Source organism: Muscardinus avellanarius, assembly GCF_963383645.1.
Source record: "Muscardinus avellanarius genome assembly, chromosome: 12".
NCBI classification, from domain to species: Eukaryota; Metazoa; Chordata; class Mammalia; order Rodentia; family Gliridae; genus Muscardinus; species Muscardinus avellanarius.
Window position 1 is genome coordinate 55,867,803 of NC_137798.1, and position 27,376 is coordinate 55,895,178.

General features: G+C 36.1%; 1 protein-coding gene across 1 annotated transcript in view; it reads right to left on the reverse strand.

Moving 5' to 3' along the window:
* Positions 1-27,376, reverse strand: part of MAP4K5 (mitogen-activated protein kinase kinase kinase kinase 5) — a gene marked incomplete at both ends in the record, with an annotated part of 107,851 nt that overhangs the window by 15,832 nt on the left and 64,643 nt on the right. Inside the window, 14 exons of the mRNA XM_080708081.1 lie at positions 4,375-4,556; positions 5,146-5,249; positions 7,580-7,638; positions 9,078-9,192; positions 10,176-10,236; positions 10,836-10,915; positions 13,827-13,911; positions 14,780-14,821; positions 15,619-15,716; positions 16,954-17,107; positions 18,162-18,204; positions 20,580-20,647; positions 21,976-22,034; positions 26,803-26,881. Of these exons, the coding sequence (XP_080564207.1) occupies positions 4,375-4,556; positions 5,146-5,249; positions 7,580-7,638; positions 9,078-9,192; positions 10,176-10,236; positions 10,836-10,915; positions 13,827-13,911; positions 14,780-14,821; positions 15,619-15,716; positions 16,954-17,107; positions 18,162-18,204; positions 20,580-20,647; positions 21,976-22,034; positions 26,803-26,881 (1,229 nt within the window). The remainder of the gene's footprint in view (positions 1-4,374; positions 4,557-5,145; positions 5,250-7,579; positions 7,639-9,077; positions 9,193-10,175; positions 10,237-10,835; positions 10,916-13,826; positions 13,912-14,779; positions 14,822-15,618; positions 15,717-16,953; positions 17,108-18,161; positions 18,205-20,579; positions 20,648-21,975; positions 22,035-26,802; positions 26,882-27,376) is intronic.

Consider the following 27,376-nt stretch of genomic DNA (forward strand, 5'->3'; position numbering starts at 1 on the left):
CATTCAAACAACACAAAGGTACATATATTTTGGAGATACTTTTGGACTTTCCAAATCTACACAATTGATAAACTCGTATGCAACACCAAAAATAATTTCTCAGGTAATCTATTGTCATGCATTCATTCAACAAATATTTGTAAACTACTGACCACTTGCTAAACACCATCCTTGCAGACAAGGATAGTGCAATAATAAATCACACTAAGACTAGAAGGGGTCTTGGAACAGGTATTTTGAAAAGGAGCTCATTCTAATGTTACAACTTTGCTAGTTGATGGCATATCCTCTTGTTTCAACAATGAATGTAGCTGGGAGTTGGATTAATAACTACTTGTGAAGCTAGAGGAGCCTAACACAGGCAAAGTGCTGAACCACGAGGGCTGCCTCACCTCTGCTTGGGACAATCTGACTGACCCTCGTGCAGGGTCCTGTCCCTCCTCAACAAGTAATTTGGGGTCTACTGTAAATTTTAGCCTGGACAGTGTGAAAAGTGGGTAGAATAGGACACCTGAAGCATTAAATAACAAATAACAAACCTTTAAAGAAAACCTGAGTTATAAAAGGGGCTCAATGAAATGTCTAGCTTTGAGCACTGTAATATAATATATCATACAGAACAAAGTGGCTGCAAATGCACACTAATAATAGCATGAAACCTTCTGCTTTCTACTGTACTAACCAGCAAAAAATGTAGTGTTGTTGGCTAGTGATCCTGGATTTTAATTTTTTGTTGGTTACTCTTTTGGTCCACTGGGGATGGAACCCAGGGGCATTGTACCTCTGAGATACACCCCTAGCCCTATTTTTTTAGTCTTTTTATTTTTGAAACAGGGTCTCACTGACTTGCGAAGGGCATCGCTAAGTAGCTGAGAATGTCCGCAAACTGTGATCATCCAGTCTCAGCCTCTCGAATGCTGGGATTACAAGCATGCGCCACCACCCCTGACTTGTTACTTATTTTATGATCATGTGATTTTAGAATAAATTGATCTAAAACCTTTTTCTGAGCAGTAATTGTAACAGGAAGATATTTCTATTAAGGCTGTTTTTTTCTTCTCATGATGATAAAGCAGTGCTACTTTATACCGTCTGCTAGCTATAGCAAGAGGGCATGTATTCAACTCAACTAAAATCACTCAGGAAGCAGGCACAGCTGGGAGGGCACAGAATACATTCCTATTTTACTCTACTAGAAATTATAACTAGGTCCATAAAGAGAGAGTTCAGAGTCCAGCACATGCTAGAGCTGGCTTGTACTGAGCTGTTTGTTTTCAGGAACTCTAAGCCACATGACATTAAGGGTAAGCTGTCTATTTGGGTAGTGTTTATACCAGAGAAATAGACAATGACACCAAATGGTTGCATCCACTCTATTGCTAAACATTTACTAGAATGTAATCGGTCCACTGATTTTTTCTTTTTTAATGTGGTGCTGGGGATGAAATCCAGGACCTTGAGCGTGCTAACCAAATTCTTTATCACTGAGCTATATCCCCAGCCCCCATACTTATTTTTATTCTGTAGGTGATGTTAATGTGGGTTCTATATTAGTCTTAACAGTTGTGATGTATAGCTAGTTCTTATGATTAGCCTGTAAATGGTCAAAAGCCAAAGACATTTACTAAGAAGCATCAAAGCTCTAATATTTGTAACAGGCTCCTTCATAATATAATAAAGAATTTACCAGTGGTCAGTAATTAAATAGCCTAACTAAAGTTTCTTTGACATCCTATGTAAAAATGGCTCAATAAACCTGGGATTATAAATGATAAAATAATACACCAATACCACAAGCAAGAAAATGGATACTCTCATCTCATATATTCTATAGATGAAAAAAATTATTCAAAATACCTATATTAGATGGCTCTGCCAAATATGTGAAAACAAGAGACAGATAGTCATGGATAACCCTTATCATAAGCAAATTATTAGTACTAATGAACAAGGTGAGAGGGGTCAGTAAGCTGGCTTGCATGCTGTGCGTGTGCTTTTGCTTTTTGCTTTGTAGAGTGAATTATATGACAGGCAGCAAGCAGAGATCTGCCAGCTCTACCTGAGATGTATCAGGGGAATAGCTAGACAACTAGACGCACCAGAAGGACAACCTAAGAAAATCATTTAGCTTCAGACATGAATTAGCTAAGGATGCTGGAATTGACGACACCTTTGAGAGTAAGTTACTATATTCTAATAGAATGAAGCAGAGTAGCAGTGTATAAAAAAGGGGGGAGGAACTGCGAGAACATGAAAGGAATTGCTTGACTTAAGCTCCATTTTGTAAAACTGTCACTGCTTAAACCTTGTGTGTGCTTATATTTTTTCCATTTCCTGGAAATTTTAAGTGCTAACTCTGCCCTGCATCCCTTCAGCCAACAGCATAAAGATTGTGTGGCCAAGGCTACCACCAACAGAACTGTGCTGAAAATGAAGTATGTAGCATTTTCTGCATGTTGTTCTTGTCCCCCTAACTTTATAGATGCAAGATCTTTTTTTTTTTCCCCAAAAAGTAAAATTGCCTTGCCAAGGCCCCGCAAAAAAGTCTGTACTAAACTGGGTGTGGTGGCGCACACCTGTAATCCCAGTACTTGGGAGGCTGAGACAGGAGGATTGCAGATTCAAGGCCAGCCTCAGCAACTTAACCGGGCTCTCAACAACTTAGCAAGAACTTGTTTCCACATAAAAAATAAAATAGGGTGGAAGGTGTACTTTGAAGGTAGAATGCCTCTGGGTTCCATCCCAGCACCACACACACACACACACACACACACACACACACACACACACTCCCCCCAAACAAAACATATGTACTATCTATAAATTTGTTATCAGCCATAGTATTCTACCATGCTACAGAACATTAGAAATCATTCCTATCTAACTGCACCCCTGTACCTATCAACCATCTTCTCTTCATCCACTCCCCATGCCCTTTTCAGCCTCTGGTGACCACAATTCTACTCCCATATGAACAACTTTTTAGCTTCCACAAGTGGTTGAAACATGTTCATCTTTTTTGTGTCTTTTTGTGTTTGACTTATTTCACTTAACATGAAGTCTTCCAGTTTCAACAATGAAACTGGAATACCACTGAAAATAACAGAATTCTATTCTTTTTTATGGCCGAATAATATATATATGTATATATAAAACATCTTCTTTATTCACTCATTCATTCATCCATCAATAGATACCTAGGCTGATAATATATTTTGGTTATTGTAGATAGTACTGCAATAAACATGTGAATGAAGATATCTCTTTGACATACTGATTTCATTTCCTTTGGTCTATATACCCAATTTTGGGATTGCTGGATTATATAGAAGTTCTATTTCTAGTTTCTTTGAAAAATCTCCATACTGTTTTCCACAATGGCAGTAGTACATTAGCAAAAACAATGTGTAAGAGTTCCCCCTTTCTCTGCATCCTTGCAACCATTTGTTATTTATTTGTTATTTATTTATTTATTTATTTATTGTCTTGCTAACAGCCATTTTAAACTGGGGTGAAACAATATCTTATTGTGACTTTTTTTTGTGGTGCTGGGGATTAAACTCAGGGACATTCTACCTCCAAGCAACACCTGCAGCCTGATTTTTTATTCTTTACTTTGAAACAGGGTATTTATTACTAAGTTGCAGAGTACCTTGCTAAGTAGCTGAGGGTACCTGTGAACCCGGATCCTCTTGTCTCAGCTTCCCAAGTACTTAGTTTGCAAGCATGAGCCACCTCGCCCAGTGCTCACTGTGACTTTGATTTGTATTTCCCTGATGACTAGAGATGTTGAGCATTTTTTCATGAAAAGATAATTTCTCGTTTGCTTTGCTCCAATTTTAAAATTTGAGAATATTGTTCCCCATCTTTTTAAAGCTTTCACCAGGACAAGTCAGATAAACCCCTAGGCTAAATACCATTCTTAGAAAGTACAATGGATACTTAAATGAAAGAGATTGAAGACCAAACCTCAGAAGCTTAAAGCTTCTATTGAAGTCTGTAAAACACATTAATGATTCTAAGGGTGGGCAGGGGGATAGGATAAAACAGGGTATGGAATAAATGTAACTCTCTTTGAGAAGTTGGTAAAATTTTAAGAGTAGCTTAGGAAATGTAATTATTTATTTAGCAAATCCAAAGCTCTGCTCTCTAAATGTGAGGAATAATTAAAATTTTCCTTGGTAAAATAATTTTTGCCAAATTTCCTCTAGCAAAGAGAGATCATAAACTACATGTACATAATTTCTTGGGTTTACTTAGGAAACTATGTTCTAAATCTTTATTTTTAAAAGCCCATGCTGGTTGAACTAAAGTTGCTCTGCTTCCGTATTTATATGCAAAAGTATCAACATTTCAACATAAGGTAAAGACCACTTACCTGCACCAATTTCTGTAAACCATGAAGATGCAGAATTCAAATTGATTGTCTCAAACTGAACTACTTGATTTGATTCAATGCCTTTACTAATAGCTACACAGACCATAGGGTATTCTTGTTCTGGTATCACCAGCATTTCAAAAACATTCAAAGGACTTGGTAAAGGAAAATCAAAGTGCTGAAAAAAATAAACAACAGAACCATTACATAGAAACAGAAAGGCTTCTTTTTCTCAATTTACTTAATTCTATGAAAGTTTACCTCCAAGATAGTAAGGAAGGACATCAAGGTCCTATAAAAATGTGTTTTAGAGAACTGTCCGTATTAATATTCACGGCTGTGATGGTTCTAGAAGTTTATTAATTAACATAAGTTAAAGAAGAATCTTACCAAGAACACAAAGACTGAAATCAAATATATATATTTACTACTAATTATAAATGTGTTGACCCAGCCGGGTGTGGTGGTGCACGCTTGTAATCCCTGCGCTTGGGAGGCTGAGACAGGAGGATTGCACAGGTTCGAAGCCAGCCTCAGCTACTTAGTGAGGTTCTCAGCAACTTAGTGAGACCCTGTTTCCAAATAAAGTATAAACAAGGTCTGGGAGTATAGCCTGGAGGTAGAAAGCCTCTGGGTTCTACCCCCAGTACCACCAAAAAAGAAAAAAAAGTGCTGACCATAAATAGCAGTAATAAGATTTTATAATTTTATTTCAGCTATACACCAGTGTTTCCTAAGAAGAAAAATGTAAACAAAATAATACATACCTTTATCAACATGAATTTCTGCATTGGCTCATACCACTGAAGTAAAACAATTCCAGATTGTAAAGCTCCACAGAGGTACTTATGTCCTGTGTAAGGGTTTCTTACTGGAAAAAAACAAGAGCAAAACTAGATACACCAGGACACTGAATATTTTTATGTGAAAACACAGTTTAGTTAAAAGCAACAACTGAGCTACAGTCACTCAAAAGCTAACAGCTTTCTATATAAAGGCAGTGCTGACATAAAAGGAAAAAAACACAACAGAATGTGATCTGTATCAGTACCAAAACATGAATAGAAGATGAAACTATCGGAAGTGACTATTTAGCTGATAAAGAAAAACTATATTTTTCTGTTAACTAGGAACAACAATGGTCAGAAAATAAAGATGACATCTTTTTCTTTTGGCTTTGTTACCCTTTTCTCTTCACTTTATCTCATTCAAATTATATACACATACTTCTAAACAGTAATACATTAAGTTCCTAAGCATAAGAGCTTTTTTTTTTCCAGTAGCAGCATCGAGGATGGACACCAAGGTCCTCTACCACTGAGCTACATCCCCGCCCTTTATATTTTTTATTGTAAGACAGGGTCTCACCTAAATTGCCTAGGATGGCCTGACCTTGAATTTGTGATCCTTCTGCTTTAGCTGCTTCTAATTAAACTGACTAAAATAATTTTCTGACCAGAAGGTCTAGAGACAATTGAAATGCATGATTTTATTTTTGGCATAGCAATTTTCAGTTACCTAAGTAAGGCAAGATGAAAATAATTGTTGTGTATGTACATATTAACTTATCTTGATAAAACTTCCTTGACTCAAATGTACAAAAATTCATATTTGCCTTTCCTTCTCTACAATTTGACTTCCCTCAATAATAACACATATTCATTAGAAGAGCAGTTATTTAAGTTCTATATTATTATTTATGTGTATCTTGGACTGTAAGCTTCTAGACCCTACTGAGTCATAGATCTTGGGAATCTGGTAACAGATATGGACACCAACATGATTCTCCCCAGGAAGAGGCTAACAAAATGTGTTTATACATTCCTATAATATTTTAGTCAATGATGGATTGTGTATACTACAATGCTTCTGTCAGATTATATTGCTTAGTAACATCACAGTAGCGACAGGTGGTACATAAGTATAGTGAAGAAATTGCCTAATTATATTTCTCAGAACTAATTTCCACCACTGAGTGACACATGACTGTTAACACATTTTGTAGTAAAATGTTTTTATTCTAGAGCGAATAAACTGTGCTTCTAAACTATTACGTAGCATGAGGATCATAATGTAAGCTCAATGATCAAACAAATGAATAAAGAGGTAAAAGCATAAGATCTAAAAACACTGAATCTGAGTCTAGGTTATTACTTGTGACATAATTTGTGTCAAGAGTTAAGGATTAGGAGAAGTAAAATAGTAAAGAATTTAATTTTGCCCCCAAAGAGGTCTGTCCTCTACTACTCCTCTCCTGAATCTCTATGCCTCTGGAATGTTGTGTTTTATAAGAGTGTCTTTCTCTGGGAGCCTCAGGTCACTGGAGAGTCTCACAATATTATTTAAGGTGCAACAGGCAATACCAGACGTCTCAGTATGAGGGTGTTGGGTCATACAGCATATGCTGGCCTCTGGAAGGCTTAGATACTCAGGTCAGTCTTGTGAACAATCAATCAGGCCGTCATGATGGAGCCACAATAAAACCTGTGGACACTAAGGCTTGAACCAGCTTTCCTGATTGGCAATGCCTGTGTGTACTGTCACTGTCAATGCTGGGAAAGTAAGAGCACTGCTGTCCACTGATCCACAGGGTGAAGAAACAGAAGCTTCATGTTTGGGACATTTCCTGTACTCTGCCCTACTGTCTTCTTCCCATGGCTGACTTTAATCTGGATTCTTTACCTGAAATAAACTATAAGTGTAACCATGACAGCAACTGCTTTCAGGGAATTCTGTGAATCCTTTGAGAGAATTTTTGAATCTGATAGTAGCTTTGGGAAACCCCCAGACCTGCAATAGGTATCAGAAACGAGGGTGGTTTTGTATGGACTATCCTATTTCACAGTTGGCTAAACTCCTATAATAATGTTCATAAAGAACTAGCAGTAACTGGCAGATGACAAGTGTTCTATAAATGAAAGCAAGGATACTAGTAGAAATATGGCCTCAGGTACTAGGATTAAAACCTCTAGGAACACTAGGTCTAGAAAAACACAAAGGCTATTATTTCCAAGCATTTCTATGCCATGTCTCTGTACATGCTTGTGCTTCACTGGTATCTTGGCTCTTTAAAAAAGCCAACCACCTTTCTATTTTATTCTGTAAATCTCTTTAAATAATTTTAAAGATGTTAAGGATGTTAATAATTTTATAGATGTTAAAAGATCTAATCATTCAGTTCAAGAAATAGCATTTACTCACCTATGCAACATTTGTGGCAACCTTTTGTATCAGGAATCTTTGTTGTTAAAGCAAATTTTCTGAAAACATTAAGACAAAATAAATGAAATCTATTGCAGTGATTGGCATGTGGTGATTTGTGAATCAGTTGTATCAGAATCAGAAGGAAGGAGCTTTAAAGAAAACACCTTGGACTGTCCAATTTTATAGGAGCAATGTAGACCCTGAGAATCTGTATTATAAAACACCCACAGCCGATTCTCATGGACACATTTAGGAAACACTGATCTTTTGCATTCTGGATGATATGTACGTCAGTATAAATGAACTTTCAAAACTAAAACAAGTGAGTTTTTTTTCTTTTTTGGGGTGTTGGAGGATAGAACCCAGGACCTTGCACATGCTAGAGAAATGGTCTTCCACTGGGGTACATTCCTAGCAATACTCCCTACTCTTTTATGGTACTTGACATTGAACCCAAGAGCACTCTACCTCTGAGCTACACCCCCAGCCTGATTTTATATTTTATTTTGAGGGTCTCCCTAAGTTGCTGAGGGTCTACCTAAGTTGTTGGGACTGGTCTTGAACCTGTGATCCTATATCAGCCTCCCAAGTATTAAGATTAAAGGTGTGTACCACCATCCCCCCCTCCCCTCCACCATAAAATTTTATTTTGAGCAGGGTCTTGCTAATTGCTGTGGCTAGCCTCAAATGTCAAGCCTTCTGTCTCAGCCTCCCAGACAGCTAGGCTTCTTACTGTGTGCTGCTTGCCAAGTCAAAGGAAGTCTCCATCCCACCCTCATTTTGGTACTGAAGATTAAACTCTGGGGGCATTATACCTCCAAGCTATGCCCTCAGTCTTATTTTATTTTCTTATTTTGAAACAGGGTCTAAGTTTCTGAGACTGGCTTGAAACCTGCAATCCTCCTGTCTCAGCCTCCCAAGTCATGGGATTACACGTGAGTGTTACCATTCCTGGCTCCAAAGAAAGTTGTTTTTTTTTTTTTTTTTTTTAGTGGTACTCGGGTGTAATCCAGAGGCTTTCTACCTCCAGGCTATAATCCCAGACCTATTTTATATTTTATTTGGAAACAGGGTCTCACTAAGTTGCTGAGAGCCTCACTAAGTAGCTGAGGCTGGCTTCAAACCTGTGCGATTCTCCTGTCTCAGCCTCCCAAGCGCGGGGATTACAAGCGTGCACCACCACGCCTGACCAAAGAGAGTTTTTAACTGGGCTAAGAATAATGATAGTTTTAAAGATAGATACTAGCCGGGTGTGGTGGCGCACGCTTGTAATCCCTGCGCTTGGGAGGCAGAGACAGGAGGATCGCGCAGGTTCGAAGCCAGCCGCCCGTGCTGGCTTAGGAGACCCTGTTTCCAAATAAAAATGTAAAAATAGGTCTGGGAGTGTAGCCCGGAGGTAGAAGGGCTTCCAGGAACCCCAGTACCACAAAAAAAATAAATAAAGATAGATACTAATTCCTCCCACTCTTAGCAGAATCAAAATGGTGTTTCATACCTTGGTAGAATGCGGTCTGGAAATCTGTGAGTTTGAATATGGGCAGCTAATCCTGGTTTTTTGGCTTGTTCAAACAAAGCAATGAGATTATGAGAGTAGAGTTGAAAGGTTTTTCCTGTAAAAGAGTAACATTACTTTTATTAGCATCATTTACAGCAGAGAAATACAATTTTAAAGTAAAAGAAAATACAATTACCTTCTAAATGGAGCAGTCCAATAATGTTCAAAGGCCAAAGAAAAACATGCAAAACCAAACAAACAAAAATTCAGTTAATACTATTTTGAAAGCAATAATGGGTAAAATAATTTTTAAGTGAATAGACAATTCTGCTTCATAATGTATAAATTAGGTATATAATGATGAATAAGTGATCTGGACAGAATATATGTAAATCTTCATGATGCCAGCATAGAGAAAAATATTAAAAACTGATGTATAAAACCTTATGTGTTAAACTGAGTTATAAAGATCCATGTAATAGTTTCAGAACAATATGAAAAATTCTATAAAACCATATTACCTCTCTGGAGGAAACCTATTTCTCAATATACATCAAATCATCTTGAATTAAATCTAACTTAATTAAATAATTGTGAATGAAGTCTTAAATCTAACATTGAAACAAAATTATTATTTTATTTTTTGTGATACTGTAGATGGAAACCAGGGGGATTCTATCTCTGAGTGACACTTCCAGCCCTAGTTTTTATTCTTTATTTTGAAACAGGGTCTCTCTGAGTTGCAAAGGGCCTAAGTAGCTGATACTGGATGCGAACTGCGATCCTCCTGTCTCAGTCTCCCAAATGCTGAGATTACAAGTGTGTGACACCATGCCTGGCTGAAACAAAATTCTTTTAATTTTCTCAGAAAAGGAACATTCTGGCTAATACTATATTACCTTCCTTTCTTTGTTTCCCTTCTCTACAGTTAGCTACCCAGCTAGCGAGGCACCATTAAACACACATGTACATGCACGTGAATGTTCTGTTAAGCTTTGCTACTAACTTTCTTTCAGTGTTAGGAATCATTTTAAATAGAGAGCAGAAAGAACTAACTTATAGGTGCCTATGGCTAATTTTTCACCATTGAATACATACCTGATAATGACATTAAAGTATTATTGATAACATATAGCCAAGTGCACTTCCTAGGAAATAACTAAGAAAAGGGAAAAAAGATAATTAAATCATGTAATTTTCATTCTCTTACCCTTAACTCCCAAATTCCAATATTCTAAAAATTGCACTGTTGGAGCTAAAGTTCAGTGGTAGGACACTTCCTAAAATGGTAGTCCTTGGGTTAAATCCCCAGCATTAGATAAAATGAGTAAATCAGTATTATAAAAACTTTTTTGTCTTTTAGTAAATAATCACCAAAGCCTTAGGACATGTAAACAGTACAATGTTACCTATTTTATTTTTTTATTAAAAAAATTTTTTTTTTGGTGGTACTAGGGAATAAACCCAGGGATAATCTATCACAGCCCCTTATTGTTTTTTTTTATTTTGAGACAGGGTCTCAAAACACTAAGTTGCTAAAGGTCTGGCTAAGTTGCTGGGGCTAGCCTTGACCCTATGATCCTCCTGTCTCGGCTTCCCAAGTATTGAGATTATATGTGTACACACGGTGCCAGATTCCTTTTTAAATATTTAAATCATAAAAAATAAAATTGGAGCCCACACAAGTTGATTAAGATTTTAAAAGAAATTTTATCAAATCTGTCCAAACTAATTTTCTGGGTTCAAATGCCTTATTACCTGTTCCATAGTTGCCTCGTGTAGCTCATTGAGATTCAACGTGTAAATGCCATCTTCTGTTCCAAATATAATGTACTGATCTAAAATAGTTAATACATTATCAGAATTTATTATAATTTTCTGAACTCATTCACTAAAACAATGGCTTTATGTTGTAATGCTATTATGAGTTAGATAGCTGCCATCCCATATAAAGTAAAATTATTTTCTAAAATTCATGCCCTTTTACCTCTTTCCCCAACACCTTTCTTAGTTCTTAAAGGCAGGTATGTTAAGCTTATTCACTCTGACTTTACCTTACTATATAATTCTACCTTTCAATATCATTTTATATTTTAATATTTTTATTATAGAATTTTTACAAGACACCTCAAATATTCTTGAACAAGGAAACTGTATATTAAATATAAATTACAAATCATGACATACTACAAATAGTAAGTTCACCAAGTGTTCAGATCTTGGTTTCTAAGTGCTGTTTCTACTGAAAAGAACCAGGGCTTCTTGGAGAAAAGACTGGTTCTAATTCTGGGGTAGGAAAGTATTAGATGAGTCTAGAAATCTTGCTGTGACAGAAAGTAAAGAAGTGTTCAAAAAATGACTTTTCAAACAAAAGGACATAGGAGTGCCCACTACTAAAAAATTCAGGGACAATTTAAGTGTGAAAATAAACAATACTAGCCGGGCGTGGTGGCGCACGTTTGTAATCCCAGCATTCGGGAGGCTGAGACTGGAGGATCACGGTTTGTGGACAGCCTCAGCTACTTAGTGAGGCCCTCTGCAACTTAGTGAGACCCTGTTTCAAAATAAAGAGTAAAAAAATAGGGCAGGGGGTGTAGCTCGGAGGTCAAATGCCCCTGGGTTCCATCCCCAAACCTGCAAAAAAAAAAAAAAAGAAACAATACTGACAGATCGTACCTCACCAAATTTAAAAATATCATAAGTTCAAACTGATTAAGTGTAACATGTAATCTTGAATTAAATGTTGGAACAGGGCAATTAAAATGAGGTACAGAATAGAAAGAACACTATTGGGGAAAAAAAGTTTGAAAGTAGATTTTTAGATTAAAAATAGTATTATATAATGATAAATGCTCTGATATTTATACTTGTACTGTGGTTATGTAAAATGATGGCTTATGGCTTTTCTTTTTTTGTGGTGCTGGGGATTGAACCCAGGGCCTTGTGCATGCTAGGCAAATGTTCTATTGTGAGCTACATCTCCAGCACAAGTGATGATTTTTTTTTTTTTTTTCTTTCCTGGAGGCCCTTCTACCTCCGGGCTACACTCCCAGACCTATTTTTACATTTTTTTTATTTTGGAAACAGGGTCTCCTAAGCCAGCGTGCGCGGCTGGCTTTGAACCTGCGCGATCCTCCTGTCTCTGCCTCCCAAGCGCAGGGATTACAAGCGTGCGCCACCACGCCCGGCCTCATACTGGCATTTTATAACTTTCTTTACTACTGTTTGAAGTATAAAAAAACATTTCCTGAACTCCTTTACTCCCTACCTCTGTGTGCTAACCGCCAGACATTCAGGAAGGTTCCTAAGGGTATTCATGTTACAAATGACCACAATGAGAACCAAGGGTATTAAGCTTGTTTTCCAAACCACCTGGTAATGACAGCAGGAAATCAAACACAGACTATCTGATTCTAAACTGTTACCTTTACATATTATGCTGTATTACTTTAAAAATATATTCTAAATTTAGAAAAAACCAGCATCTTTGACACCATTTCAGCCTTACAGATAAATTAACAGCATAAAGAATCCCCAAAATACCTTGATTCCTGAGTACCAGAGACTCCACAAATGCTGAACAAAGATCTATCACTTCTGTTTCATCACTCATTCTCTCTCTCCTAAATATATTTTGTTTTCTGAACTGTTTAAGATAAATTAAGTATAAAGCCCCTTTACGCCTAAATATTTCAGTATGTTTATTTTTAAACAGTCTTATAAGACTGTTTAAACACAGAATATGAACACTGAAACCATACTATAACTTATAGACCTTAATGAATGAGATGACAAATTGCCCTAGTAAGATCTTTTTCTTTTTTGTGGTATTGGGGATTGAACCCAGGGATGTTATACCTCTAAGCTATACCCCACACCTTTAATTTTTTATTTTGAAACGGTCTCACTAGGTTGCTGAGAGTCTTGCTACATTGCTGAGGCTGTTCTCAAACATGCAATCCTCCTGTCTCAGCCTCCAAAGTACTGGGATCACAGGTATGTACCACCACACCTGGTGTAATGTCCTTTCAGAGTAAAAGAAAATCCTAAATTAAGGATGCAATCATCTGTGATGTCTCTTTAGTCTACTTTAATAAAAAACAGTCCATATACACTCTTAAATTTAATGCATTTAGCCGGGTGTGGTGGCGCACGCTTGTAATCCCGGCGCTTGGGAGTCAGAGACAGGAGGATCGCGCAGGTTTGAAGCCAGCCGCGCACGTTGGCTCAGGTGACCCTGTTTCCAAATAAAAATGTAAAAATAGGTCTGGGAGTGTAGCCCGGAGGTAGAAGGGCTGCCAGGAACCCCAGTACCACCACCAAAAAAAAAAAAAAATGCATTTAACCCCAAACCTTATTTATCTATTTAGTTTGTCACAATTTCCTATACTAATTAGTCGCTATGTATGTATGTGTGTGTGTATGTGTGTGTGTGTATGTGTGTGTGTGTGTGTGTATGTTTTTTTTTTTTTTGGTGGTACTGGGGATGAAACCCTTCTACCTCTGGGCTACACTCTGAGACCTATTTTTATATTTTATTTGGAAACAGGGTCTCTTAAGCCAGCAAGGCTGGCTTCAAACCTGCGCGATCCTCCTGTCTCTACCTCCCAAGCGTGGAGATTACAAGCGTGCGCCATCATTCCTGGCTGTTTATATTTTTTAAGGAAATAACCTTAGTTTACTGATTATGAAGACATTTTCTTATAATAAATATTTTATTGTGATGAATAAAAAATAGACATTTTATACCTTTTGTATCAGGATGTATCCAGGATGTTGCACAATTAATTTTCAAAGGACAGCCATCAAACACTTTTGAAAAACATGCTCCCATCTTATTTATAAAGAAAGAAATGTTGATGTGTTTGATTAGATAATTTTAAGTATCTTAGAAAAGTCATTATAAAATGTTAAAGGTAACTCTTATTTGCATATACTTCTAGTTTAATCTCAAAACAAAAATATATATTTTAACATAATTTATATCCTTTCTACCAAGATAGTCTCTATTCTCTTTTGTATCTATGTTAGGAAAAAATGTCAAAGTTACCAAACAACCACCTATTTCAATGATATATCCTAGGAATATTAAATTATTACTTTTCATTAGGACTAAAAATTATTAATGTAAAAGAGGGATGATTTTATTCAGCAAAATCACAGTAAAATCACAGTGATTATAACTATAGTGTAACTCCAGAATTGTCATTAATGGCAAAAGGCTAATATTTACATTACACATAAGAGTTTTAATGAGTAAAAATGTGCAATTTATAAAGTATCTTATTTATATGATTGGCTAAGCCACCTCACACGATGAAAATAAGCATAAGTTTCCCTTCTCTTTTTCACAGTACCTAATCCATCATGAAAATGTTCTCAGGGTTAGAAAGTTAATTAATCCACATAAAGAACAGGACAGAGTGCTATTAACATTGTCACATTAAAATGAAATTATCATTTTTAGGCTAATCTGAGACTCCAACTACTGGCATTTATAAAATGTAAAATGTTCTCTAAATTCTAACCAATTCACTCAAATCAGTGTACATGATTTAGTCTACAGTCTTTCCATATTCATGTAATATCTTTGTTCATATTCATCTAATTCCTTCCCTTAATGGCTCAATATACTTGATAGTAAATCTACTACTTCTGGAGAGATAAAAATGACAAATAGGCCACATAAAAATATTTCTTACCAGCACTTTTGGGGTAGGGGGTAGGCCATTGATGGCTGGTTTCTGTGGAAAAATAAAATTTTAATACCATAAGAACTCCTGAGCCTTAAAAAAGAATCAAAACCCAGAAAATTTCAGCCATTTATAAATTTATTTGTTTTTAGATTTTAAAATTTTTTAAATAAAAATTAATTATATTTTTATATTTATTTATTTATTTATTTTGGTGGTAGTGGGGTTCCTGGAAACCCTTCTACTTCTGGGTTACACTCCCAGACCTATTTTTATACTTTTTTATTTTGGAAACAGGGTCTCTTAAGCCAGTACGGCTGGCTTCGAACCTGCGCGGTCCTCCTGTCTCCACCTCCCAAGCGCAGGGATTACAAGCGTGCGCCACCACGCCTGGCAAAAATTATTTTTTAAAGAGATGGAGACTCACTATATCCAGGCTGGTCCGAAGCTCCTGGGCTCAAGCAATCCTTCAGTATCACCCTGCCACATAGCTCAGGCAACAGGCATGCATCACTACGCCTGCTCCAGTTATTCAAATTCTTCTTTTTTTTTTTTTGTGGTACTGGGGGTCGAACCCAGAGGCTTTCTACCTCTAGGCTATACTCCCAGGCCTATTTTATATTTTATTCGGAAACAGGGTCTCACTAAGTTGCTGAGAGCCTCACTGAATAGCTGAAGCTAGCTTCAAACTCGTATGATCCTCCTGTCTCAGACTCCCAAGCGCGGGGATTACAAGCGTGTGCCACCAAGCCAGGCTGGTTATTCAAATTCTTAAATTACATAGACTATTTCCCCACCCCATCCACAGTATTAGTTACAACTAATTGCCAAATGCCTCTTGTACCTACAGGGAAGTCTCGCTTGTCCTTTTTTCGTGGTAACTGTGGTGCTTGTGCTGATCCTTCTGTATTTTCACTCATCAGCTTTGAAATACCATCACCATTTCCTAAAGAGAATCATAGTTAAAAATCAATGACCACACAAGTAAATACATTCTTTGAAAAATAATTTCTCCTTCCCCCAATACTTGTATTCCTTCTAGGTAATACTTTAGGGGATAGTATTTTCTACTGTCAGATGAGTTGATGTACATTCGGTGCCATTCTCTGGCTTCTACAGAGGCTAAACAGCATCTTTAGCAGCACTCTTTATCCATGAAAACAACAAATGTCTTTCCACAGTGTGAGGGAAAATGAAACCAAACTTGACACTGATAAGACTAGACACTCAAGACCTTTCAAGACCTCTCATTATTGAAATTCAAACAACAATTTCACTCCTACCTTCTCTTTAAATATTATGCCATACTAGAATCTTGTTTCAAACAAAATTCAGATTTTCGTGCCTCAGTGCATTTACTCATTCTTTCTTATTCTCCAAGAATGCTGTCAGGACTGGCTCCAACAACTAAAGGCTCATCAAGGCTTTTACTACCCTGCAAGAGCCCACTTCCTCTTTCTCCATTCTGTCCTCTCTTGGAAATCTCTGGTCTTCTATTATACAGTTATAATTTTATATACAGCTATATATAGCTTTATATAGTTATAAAGTTATAATTTTAAAAGACATTCACATGAGATGTCCTTCCTCCCTCCCTCCCTCCTTCCCTCCCTTCCTTCCTTCCTTCTTTCTTTCCTCTCTCCCTCTTGCTCTCCCCCCCCCCTTTCTTTCCTTTTTTTGGTACTAAGGGCTAAGAAAGGAGGGGGGTGTTCTACCTCTGAGCTACATCTCCAGCCCTATTTTTTATTTGGAAATAAGGTCTCACTAAATTGTGGAGAGCCTCACTAAATTGTTGAGGCTGGATGCAAACCTGTGATCCTCCTGTCTCAGCCTCTCAAGTACTGAGATTAGAAACCTGCGCCACCACACCTTGCTTCAAGCTGTCTTTTCTAATGTTATGTGTATATAGGTACAATTTCTGCTATAGTTTTCAAACTTCTGTAGGGCAGGAATATGCATTCATCCTTCTAGAGTCTATAATATTTAATAAGGGATCAAATTAGGGTTGAAGTAGGCTGAATCTAATAAAGAATCTTCACAAAGCTTTAAACTGAAATAGGACTAAAGAAAAAAGATATTCTCTAAAACAGGAATAAAATGGCCTTCTTTCACTATGAATTATTTACCCAGATCACAGTATCTAGCCGTATGTGCTCGAGGGCTGCTGACACTGCTAGCCATACCCATAGAGGAAGTCTCTGCTACAGGACCACAACTTGGGCTACTCTGTCTTCTGAGGACTTGGGGAGCTCTGTTCTCTGAATCAGGGAAACGTTTTATGGTAGATGACTTTTCTTCATCTGGGAGGCTGTCTTCAGGGTAACTGTTTATCCTTGGCTAGTGATAAGAAGACAAGAAAGCACTTTTACAAATTGGGATTAAAAAACTTGGTCATTAGGCATCAAAGACTTTAGAAGGTAGGTAATACACCTCTTTTCCTTCTTTTGTATAGTTTAATCACTGCACTAACAAAAATTACACTAAGTAAACAAAGTAAGAATTGAGTTACTGTCCTAATACAACTATGAACACGTGAATTTTTTTTTTTTGGTACTGGGTTTGAAACCAAGGGCATTCTACTTCCGAGCAATACCCCTATCCCTATTTGATCTTTATTTTGAAACAGGGTCTCACTAGGTTGTTGAGAGTTTCACTACTTGCTGAAGCTGTCCTCAAACCTGTGATCCTCCTATCTCAGCCTCCCAAGTACTAGGATTGAAAGCATACACCACAACACCTGGCTTGAACATGTGATTTTTAGTCAGCCCCAGTGAAAAAATTGGCAAAATTTTTTATAATCAAAACATTATATAAACAACCCACAATGTGTGTGTGTGTGTGTGTGTGTGTGTGTGTGTGTGTGTGTGTGTCACTGAACCCAGGGACATTCTACCTCTGAGCTACATCCCTAGCACTTTTTATTTTTTGTTTTGAAAGAGTCTTGCTACTTTGTTGAAGCTGTGGTCAAATGAGCTACTCTCCTGTGTCAGCCTCCCTGTACTGGGATTACAGGTGTGGGCAAACATGTTCAGCCCACAAAATATTAAATAACCAGAAACAAACAATGACGATGACTTAATGAAGTATGACGACCGAAATGTCAAAATGTAGTAAAAAATGGGGATGATAAATGATGAGCTTTTTATTAACTTCCCTTCATACAGACAAGTATTCTCTCAAATGAGCAATAACCTACTTTTCTTTTTAAAATATCTATTAAGAATAGTCTATTTGTCACAAAATTTTTACTACATATTTTTATTTTCATATTTCCCCTTCTAAAGAAAATTATATTGGTCTAAAATATAAGAAAAATTGAAAAAAGTCAATAAAATTACTTTTAAAATTTATTTAAACAGGACTTATTGTTTAAAATTTTTAAGTATCTCACCTTAGGAGGTAGGGGAGGTGGTACTGCACGTTTTGAGGTTGATCTAATACAAAAGAGAAAAATTCAATTTAGATGGTAATAAATGATCATAACATAAAACAATGACACTATTAATTATGCACTAAAATCTTCTCTATATAAAACACAAAGATCACGATAGAGTGTAATACCTTTAGGAATGCCTAAGATCTCATATTGTCAGATTGTTATAGTAGTAATCACAAAATAGAAATTTTATAAAGTAGATGAACAGTCTTTTATTACTTTATAGCTATACTTTGCTATATTTAGTGTGCAATTAAAATTGAACTAAGCTGGGTGTGGTGGTGTGCTTGCAATTGCCAGTACTTGGGAGTCTGAGATAGGAGGATTGCAAGTTTGTGGCCAGCCTTTACAACTTAGTGAAACCCTGTTTCAAAAGAATAAAATAGGGCTAGGAGTATAGCTCAGAAGTAGAATGCCCCTGGGTTCCACCCCTAGTACTACAAAAAACAGACAAACAAAACAAAAAACTGAACTTATTGGTATAAAAGATAAATTTAGGTGAGGGGTGTAGTTCAGTGGTAGAGAGCATGCTTAGCATATGAATGGCCCTGAGTTCAATCCCCAGCACCAAAGCAAAAAGTAAAAAACAAAACAAAGCACAATAAACTCACAATTTTGGAACCCATAGCATTCAAGTAGCTATATCATCAAACCCTTTGCAACTCAAAGTATGGTCCTCAGACCAGTGACAATGGCATCACTTGAGATCTTTGGGTCTAGTGAATCAGAATTTACATATTAGCAAGATCTTCAAGTGATCAGTATGCCTCTCAAAATTTGAGAAGCACTGATTTAGCCTAGTTGTCAAACGTGCTGATGCACGGACTTTGTAATAAACTGGGAAGCTTTGGAGATTAAGATTCCAGTCTTAAAGAATTTATTCTGCGGGGCGTGGTGCTGCATGCTTGTAATCCCTGCGCTTGGGAGGCGGAGACAGGAGGATCGCGCTGGTTCGGAGCCAGCCTCGCTGGCTTAAGAGACTCTGTTTCCACATAAAAATGTTAAAAAAAATAGGTCTGGGAGTGTAGCCCGTGGGAGTGTATACCGGAGGTAGAAGGGCTTCCAGGAACCCCAGTACCACCAAAAAAAAAAAAAAAAAAAAAAAGAATTTATTCTATGATAAGAGTTGACAATTTCTTTCTGCAATTGGCTATACTGGACTTTGAAAGCATACAGTAGCCATAACTCTGCAGCTATAATGTGAAAGCAATTCTAGGTAGGCATACATAGCTAATGAACATAATTGTATTATTATTATTACTTTTTGGCAGTACTAGGAGTTTAACCCAGGGACATTCTACCTCTGAGGTACACCCCAAGCCCTATTTTATATTCTTTATTTTGAAACAGGGTCTCACTAAATTGCAGAGGAGAACCTAAGTAGCTGAGGCTGGTTGCAAATCTGGATCCTCCTGTCTCAGCCTTCCAACTACTGGGATTACAACCGTGTCCCACCACACCTGGGTAACATAGCTGTATTCTTTTTTTTTTTTTTTGGGTGTGTGTGTGTGTGTGTGTGTGTGTGTGTGTGTGTGTGTGTGTTACTGTGGGTGGAACTCAGGGGCCTTTCTACCTCCAGACTATACTCCCAGACCTATTTTATATTTTTATTTGGAAATAGGGTCTCACTAAGTTGCTGAGAGCCTCACTAAGTATCTGAGGCTGGCTTTGAACCTGTGTGATCCTCCTGTCTCAGCCTCCCAAGCGCTGGGATTACAAGCATGCACCACCATGCTCAGCTAACATAGCTGTATTCTAATAAATCTTTATTTATGAACACTTAAATCGAAATTTCATATGTAACAAAATATAATTCTTCTGTTAATTTTTTTCAACCACAAAAACTGTAAATACTATTCTTGATGTAGAAATTGTACAAAAAATAGGCAGTGGGTCAGATCTAACCCACAGGCTAAGTTAAGTTTGCCACTCTAAGACCTTTAGGCCTAATGTGGGACCCTGAATCTGTATTCCAAAGAGGTGTCTATGTAACTACAATGCACAATAGGTAAACAACTAATTGAAGGCAGGCCCTTCATTGTTGAGGGAAGACAGAAGTAGAACATGAAGAAACTACAATGAAGAGATAAAACTGGGGCTTTCTGACTTCTACTACAGTAATTTTTCCTCATGATTCATGTGATTTATCTTTCAAAAGAATGCCATTACATACAGTATATTCTGATTAGAAGAAAAACAAAATCCATAATAATAAGTACATGATGCTTTTGGACATTAAAGAAAGCAAGAACCTTTATATTAACAACTTTTTAAGAATGAAAATTAAAGTTTATTAAGATAAATTACCCTCCACCAAATACTGTTTTATGTAACCAAGTAAAATAAAGCTTACATAAGTTAGAAATAACTTACTTGCCAGTATTTGCACCATCAACAAAAGGATTCCACTGTAACATGAAGTTTGGGTCTGATGACACGCTCTGTGAAGATTAAAATGTAGTATCAAATGTTACTTTTATAGATATCAACTATGTTAGCATTAGCCATACTATTTATTACTTAGAGATGTCAACCATTTTATCTGATTCAAGGAAAACTTCAGTGTCATGATTGTTAATGTCTTGCATTCAATCAATTTCTAAGTATCCAGCTAGATTTGCCTTGTTATTTGACATATTTAGGTCAATGACTCATCAGTTGACAGAAACTAAGAAATTCCACAAACAAATTTAGTTTTAAATATGACAAGCCCTCTTTACCAATATGCAGTATATTCTTTTTTACTTTGGGCTGGGGACTGGGGACTGGGTCCAGGGCAACCTACCTTCAAGCTTTTTACTTTGATTTATTTACCCCCAGCACTTTATCTATCTATTTACTTATTTAGAAACAGGGTCTTGCTATATTGCTTAGGGTCTCCTTAAGTTACTGAGGCTGGCCTTGAACCTGTGACTCTATCTCAGCTTCTCAAGTACTGGGATTATAGGCATGTGGCATTATAAATCCTCCCTAATGCTAGTATATTCTAAAGCAAAAACAAAAAACCTTTGAATTATTTACATCACTAATTCATTAGCATGGAGAACTAAATACATATTATTAAATTATCATTTATTTACTAGTACTGCTACTTTTTCTTATAGCATAAAAGTTAAGAATTTATTATATAGAAACATACTTGTAAGCCCAGTACTTCAGAAGCTAAGATAGGAGGATCATAGGTACACAGCCGGTTTCAGCAACTGATTGAGGCCTTCCTCATCAAGTTAGTTAGACTCTGTTTCAAACTAAAAATAACAGGACTAGGGTACAGCTCAGAGGTAGAATGTCTCTGGGTTTAATCCTCAGTACTCCAGGCCCATTTTAATTTTAAAATAGGATCTCACTAAGTTATCATGCATTGGCCTTGCACCCGCGATCCTCCTGTCTCAGCCTCCCAAGGACAGGTTTGTATCTTTGTGCTAGCCAAGGTAATTTCTAAAACTACTAAGGTAATATAAAAATGTATTTATTACAGATCTAATAGAATTGGTAATAAAGAGTCCTGAGGGCTTCAAGTTGATTAATTCAATGTTTAATTTAATGTTTAATAACTTCATGTAAATCCTTCAAAAGACTCAGAAGAGTCAAAATGAATATTTAAAATAGTGTATTATGTTGTACTTAGTTCAAAATACACCTAATTATCAACATCTCAAACTCTGGTGTACCAAATATTTTATCAAAATAAACTTTTAAGAGTATATACTTTGTTTCTTCAAGTATACATAACTCTAAATTTCCTCAAATTTTGAGTCATAATTCTTACCATTTCATCCCGTGCTTCTGTTTCTTTTCTCAGAGGAGGTTCAAACTGCAATTTGTCAACTGCAAAATATGTAAAAGATATTTATGAACTTAGTGTCTTAAAGATTAAGCCAATCAACCTCATAAATCTAATCAGAAGTTTGTGTATTGGTAGGAGGGAGAGAAGGGAAAAATGACAAAAATCTATATTTTTAAACTACAAAAGAAAGTAATGACTTGGGATTTCCCCACATGTCAGTTTAATTGAAATTAGAAAATTAAGAATTACTTATTGTGTAAAAAAATTTTAAGAATTCATCAAAAGTAGATGACTAAGAAAAAACTTTAAGGATTTTCTCTATGATACAGGTTCTTTTTCAAGACTAATTTAAGCTACAGCTGCATGGCAGAACTAAGAAAAAGAATCTATAAATCATCTACAAATAACAAATGATTTCTGCCAAATTAAATGCCATAATGATGCTTAGGATTCTAATACTATATTTTACTTTGTGTTTTATTTGGCCTGGTCAGATTGATTTCAGAATTATGCTAAATATTCAAATAGTAAATTATTTTACGTAAACTATTCTTTAAAGCAGAGAAAAGATGGTTTATTACTCTTTCCTAAAGCACATAGAACTTTTTTTTGGAAGTACTGGGGTTTCTACCTCTGAGCTACTCCCCCAGCCCTATTATTTATTTATTTTTTATATTTACTTTTTATAGCTGTATACTGCTATATCTGGGCATGGTAGTGCATACCTGTAATCCTAGTACTTGGGAGACTGAGACAGGAGGCTTGCTAGTTTGAAGCCATCTTCAGTAACTTAGTGAGACCCTGTTTCAAAATAAATTTTAAAAGGCCTGAGAGTGTAGCTTGGAGGTAGAATGCCCTTGAGTTCAATCTCCAATATAAAAATCTGAGCTTGTGTTGTCTACCTGGGAATCTCTAATTATCTCTCTAGACAAAATACTAAGTTTTGTGTGTCAGATCTTTGGGTGTCAGAGGTGAAAATGTTGACTAAAATGAAGCAAACAACTACAAAAAGAAGGCAGCCTCCATGCCAGTCTTTTCGAGCCTCCATGCTGTCTTTTGGACTAAACAGATAGCTATATGCAGTAGAACATGAACAAGATGCCCAGGGACCCTGACTCTTGTGTTTTTAATCTGCATCTTAATCACATTTAATGTGCACATCATTTTCCTAGTCACATTTCCTCCCTCCTTGACAGCTGAAGGTTTCAGATGGTTGGCAGATACCTGTCGCCTCTTAGTTATGGTACTTGTAGAGCCTTATTTTTAACACTGCTCTCTTCAGCCTTGTTCCTTGGATGAGTCTAACACTTGGCTGACATTTACTCACAAGTCAGCTAAAATCATACATTAAGCCCAGTACTGGGCTTGTAGTCACTTTCCTCTGATCTTCCTTTGGAGTCAATTCCTTGTAATCACGTAGTTACTTAGGTAATTGGATTGAGCCATGAACTGACTTGATATGACAATCTTAATAATTAGGCAATCTGGCTAGTATCTGGATCAGAATGAGAAAGTAAAGAACTCTGCCTGGCAAAATTCATCTGGCTAGGACAGACACAAACCCAAAAGCAAAGTTAATAAGAAATGGCACTTCCCCCAAGGATATTCTGCATATGTAAAGTTTCATATAATGAGCCCCTTTGTGAGGTTTACTGCTTTCTTACCAGGAAACCTCACTCTAAATTTTTAGTCTGTTAGAAACTATCCTGTGTGAAATCATAATCATTATAATCAATCATTCTATTCCTATTTAGAGGATAGGAATCACTGACATAGAGAAATAAACCTGATTTCCAACCCAGATGTTCAGCTTCAAACAAAGGCATACAACAACTCAAAGTCTCAAGAAAAAATACTTCTAGGGCTACTTTTTAGCATAGACCAGGCGTTCACCTTTTCATACACATCCCTACTTTTCTTTAAGTCATCACCTAAATCCCATCTGAACTCTACTCTCTTCAAAATCCGATACTCTATCTTTTCCTGTGTTTGATGAGATGCTGAATGGTGCTGGTATATTTTCTCCCTACTATAAAAGATCACAAGCCTGATTTTGTTGGTGCCTTGTCATCTTAGACTGATTAAACTAGGTTGGTAATAATTAATCATGTGGTTCAATTTTCAGTACCGCAAAAAACCACAGTGGGAATGCTTAATAAATATAAACTCCAACTGGAACAAATCAAATGCCCATCAACAGAAGAATGGATAAATCGTGGCATAATTACGCAAGAGAATATTATATTACAGTAAAAAGAATGAACTACTGCTACATGTGGCATGAATAACTCTCACAGATATGTAGAGCAAAAGAAACCAGGTACAAATGGTACATATCACATGATCCCATTTGCCTGAAGGTCAAGATCAGGATAAAAAAAAATCTCATGGCGTTTGCTGCCAGCCTCAGCAACTTAGGCCCTCTGCAACTTAGTGAAACTCTGTTTCAAAATAAAGCATAAAAATAGGGTATAACTTGGAGGTAGAATGCCCCTGGGTTCCATCCCCAGTACCGCTAAATAAATAAATAAATAAATATCTCATGGTGACAGAGATCAGTATAGTGATTTTTCCTGGGTAGAAGGGGAGAGGAGAGTATAACAGAGGAGGGCAGTGACTAAGGAGCAAGAGAGTTTTCCGAGGTTGAGATAATCTATACCTTGAACTTCATGGTTGTTACATATGTTTGTATTTTTAAAAATTCACATACAGGATACTTAAGATTTGAGCATTTTATACCATAGAAGCTACCAGCTTGATTTAAAAATTGAAACAAAAGACAGAACAGAGCCAACTAATGAAACTTTACAGTCAAGTCATCAATTAAATTATCTCCAACTATACTTCCTGTCTGTGGAACTTGAAGCATACAGAGTTTACTTTATGAGAATTTTAGTACTCTGGGGACTCATAGAAACTAAATCTTTAACTTATCTCTGAAAAAGCTTATTTTGGTTAAGAAAATATTATAAAATGTCAATTTTCCCAAAGTTAATATATAAATTAACAATATATCAGGAAAAACACTAGGAATTCTTTAAAGTAGATATGCTGATTTTTTATGTGGGGAAAATGTAACAGCCAAATATTATAATAAAAAAGAACAGCAATAAGATGTGTGTGTGTGTGTGTGTGTGTGTGTGTGTGTGTGTGTGTGTGTTCAGGGAGTAGGAAGAGAAATAGTCCTAACAGATTTTAACAGATAAAATAATAAAAAATAAGCCAGGCGTGGTGGCGCACGCTTGTAATCTTTGTGCTTGGGAGGCTGAGACAGGAGGATCACACAGCTTCGAAGCCAGCCTCGGCTACTTAGTGAGACCCTGTTTCAAAATAAAATATAAAATAGTTCTGGGAGTATAGCCTGGAAGTAGAAAGCCTCTGGGTTCCACCCGTAGTACCACCAAAAATAAAAAATAAATAAAAAATAGAATACTGATATATAAACAGACCTATTATTGTAAGTGGATAGAATTTCCAGGAAGAGCCCTCAAATATGGTAATTTAGTATAATAATAAAGTATATCAAATCTATGAGTAGAAAGATCAAATTTTTAATAACAGCCTTAAAACAAATGGGTAGTAATCTAGAGAAACTAAAGCTGAATCTATACTTTGTACCTTCTATCAAATACTTTTACCAGATTTAAATATTTAAAACAAAATTAAAACTACAATAAAGAAACCAAGGAAAATTCTTTGTAGCACTAAAGACAAAAAAGCCCGGCTAGATATGCCTATAAAATAAAAGATAAATTTACCACATTAATAGAAATATCATAAAATAAAGAATACAGCTTTATAAAGGAACACCAACTTCACTACTTTTTAAATCTGGTATCTGAAGTCCAGAGTTCATTTCAGATTTTATAATAAGAAGAATGCAATTTGGGCACTATGAAAGACCAATAAATCTTGAAATTACTGACTTAACTATCAAAAGTCCTGATTGAAACAAATGCTATGTGAAGGCCACTCTAGTGCTCCAGAAACTCAGATTTCTAAACCTATATCTAAAAAGCCACAAATATTTTCATTTGAGACTTGGCAAGTAAGACATTTACTAGAAATAATTCTAATTGGCCCAAATATTTAGTCAATTATTTTCTATGATTATGGTTTACAATTCTGTGTATTTTGTTAGTCATATTTCATTTTGTATCTTAAACTACTTTATATCACTTGAAGCAAGTATACATTTAAGTCAATAAACCCATGCTTAAAACTTCTTTCCAACCTGTTGTTCTAAATTAATGCAGGTAAAGTAACATTGTTGATACAAATTATTTTATCTGTCAATGATTAACTTATTAAATAAAAAAGTCTTTCCTTTTAAATATTTGTTTTAGAAAAGATTCAAGTAATCTATGAAAACTGAAAATGACACAAATGAAAAAAGCATCTATCCACAATGTATCAACCACTGCAACATGATGTAACCTTTAAACATAATGGTTATAAAAGCTATGCTAACATATAGAAAATATCTTTATATTAAAGTAAAATTTTATGTACAATATAAATTCAGCCATGTAAAATACACATGAAGAATCATAAAAGGAAATTCGGCAAAATATTAACTATGAATTGGCTTTGAGTGATGTGATTATGTGCAGTTAAATTTTTTCTTAATTTTCTTTTTGCAATGAACACAAAGCCAAAAAAGTAACTTGCAGTTTAGAGTTATCCCGATATGTTAAGGTATGATACATAGCCTCCACTGGTCTGAGATTTTATTACATAAAAAAAATACAAGAATACCCAGCTCAATCCTCCAAAACCATCAATAGGAAATGTATAACAAAAACATACAATTTATTTCTGAAGCTGTCCGTTCAGCTCTGGCATTCCTGTTTGTAGATCTAATGGTATGACGAATGATTGCATGGGGCTGTGAATACAAGCATAACAAACACTTTAAAAAGTTCAATGATTAAAAAGGTTAAACTTTCTCTTTTTAATTGATAACTTATTAACAAATATAATTATCTACTGATAAATTATAATAAATGAAACAAATATAATGAACACTAAGATACTTTAAAATTTTATTCACGTATTCCTTATTTATTTATTTATTTTTGGTGGTACTGGGGTTCCTGGAAGCCCTTCAACCTCCGGGCTACACTCCCAGATCTATTTTATATTTTTATTTGGAAACAGGGTCTCCTAAGCCAGTGCACACGATTGGCTTCGAACCTGCGCGATCCTCCTGTCTCTGCCTCCCAAGCGCGGGGATTACAAGCGTGCGCCACCACGCCCGGCTCCATATTTATACTGTATAAAATACTGAAGGAATTCAGAGAAAGTCAGACACAAATCTTGTCCTTAAAGAGTTAATAGTCTAGAAAGAAAAGATTTAATATTTGCAAAATTAGAAAATGGA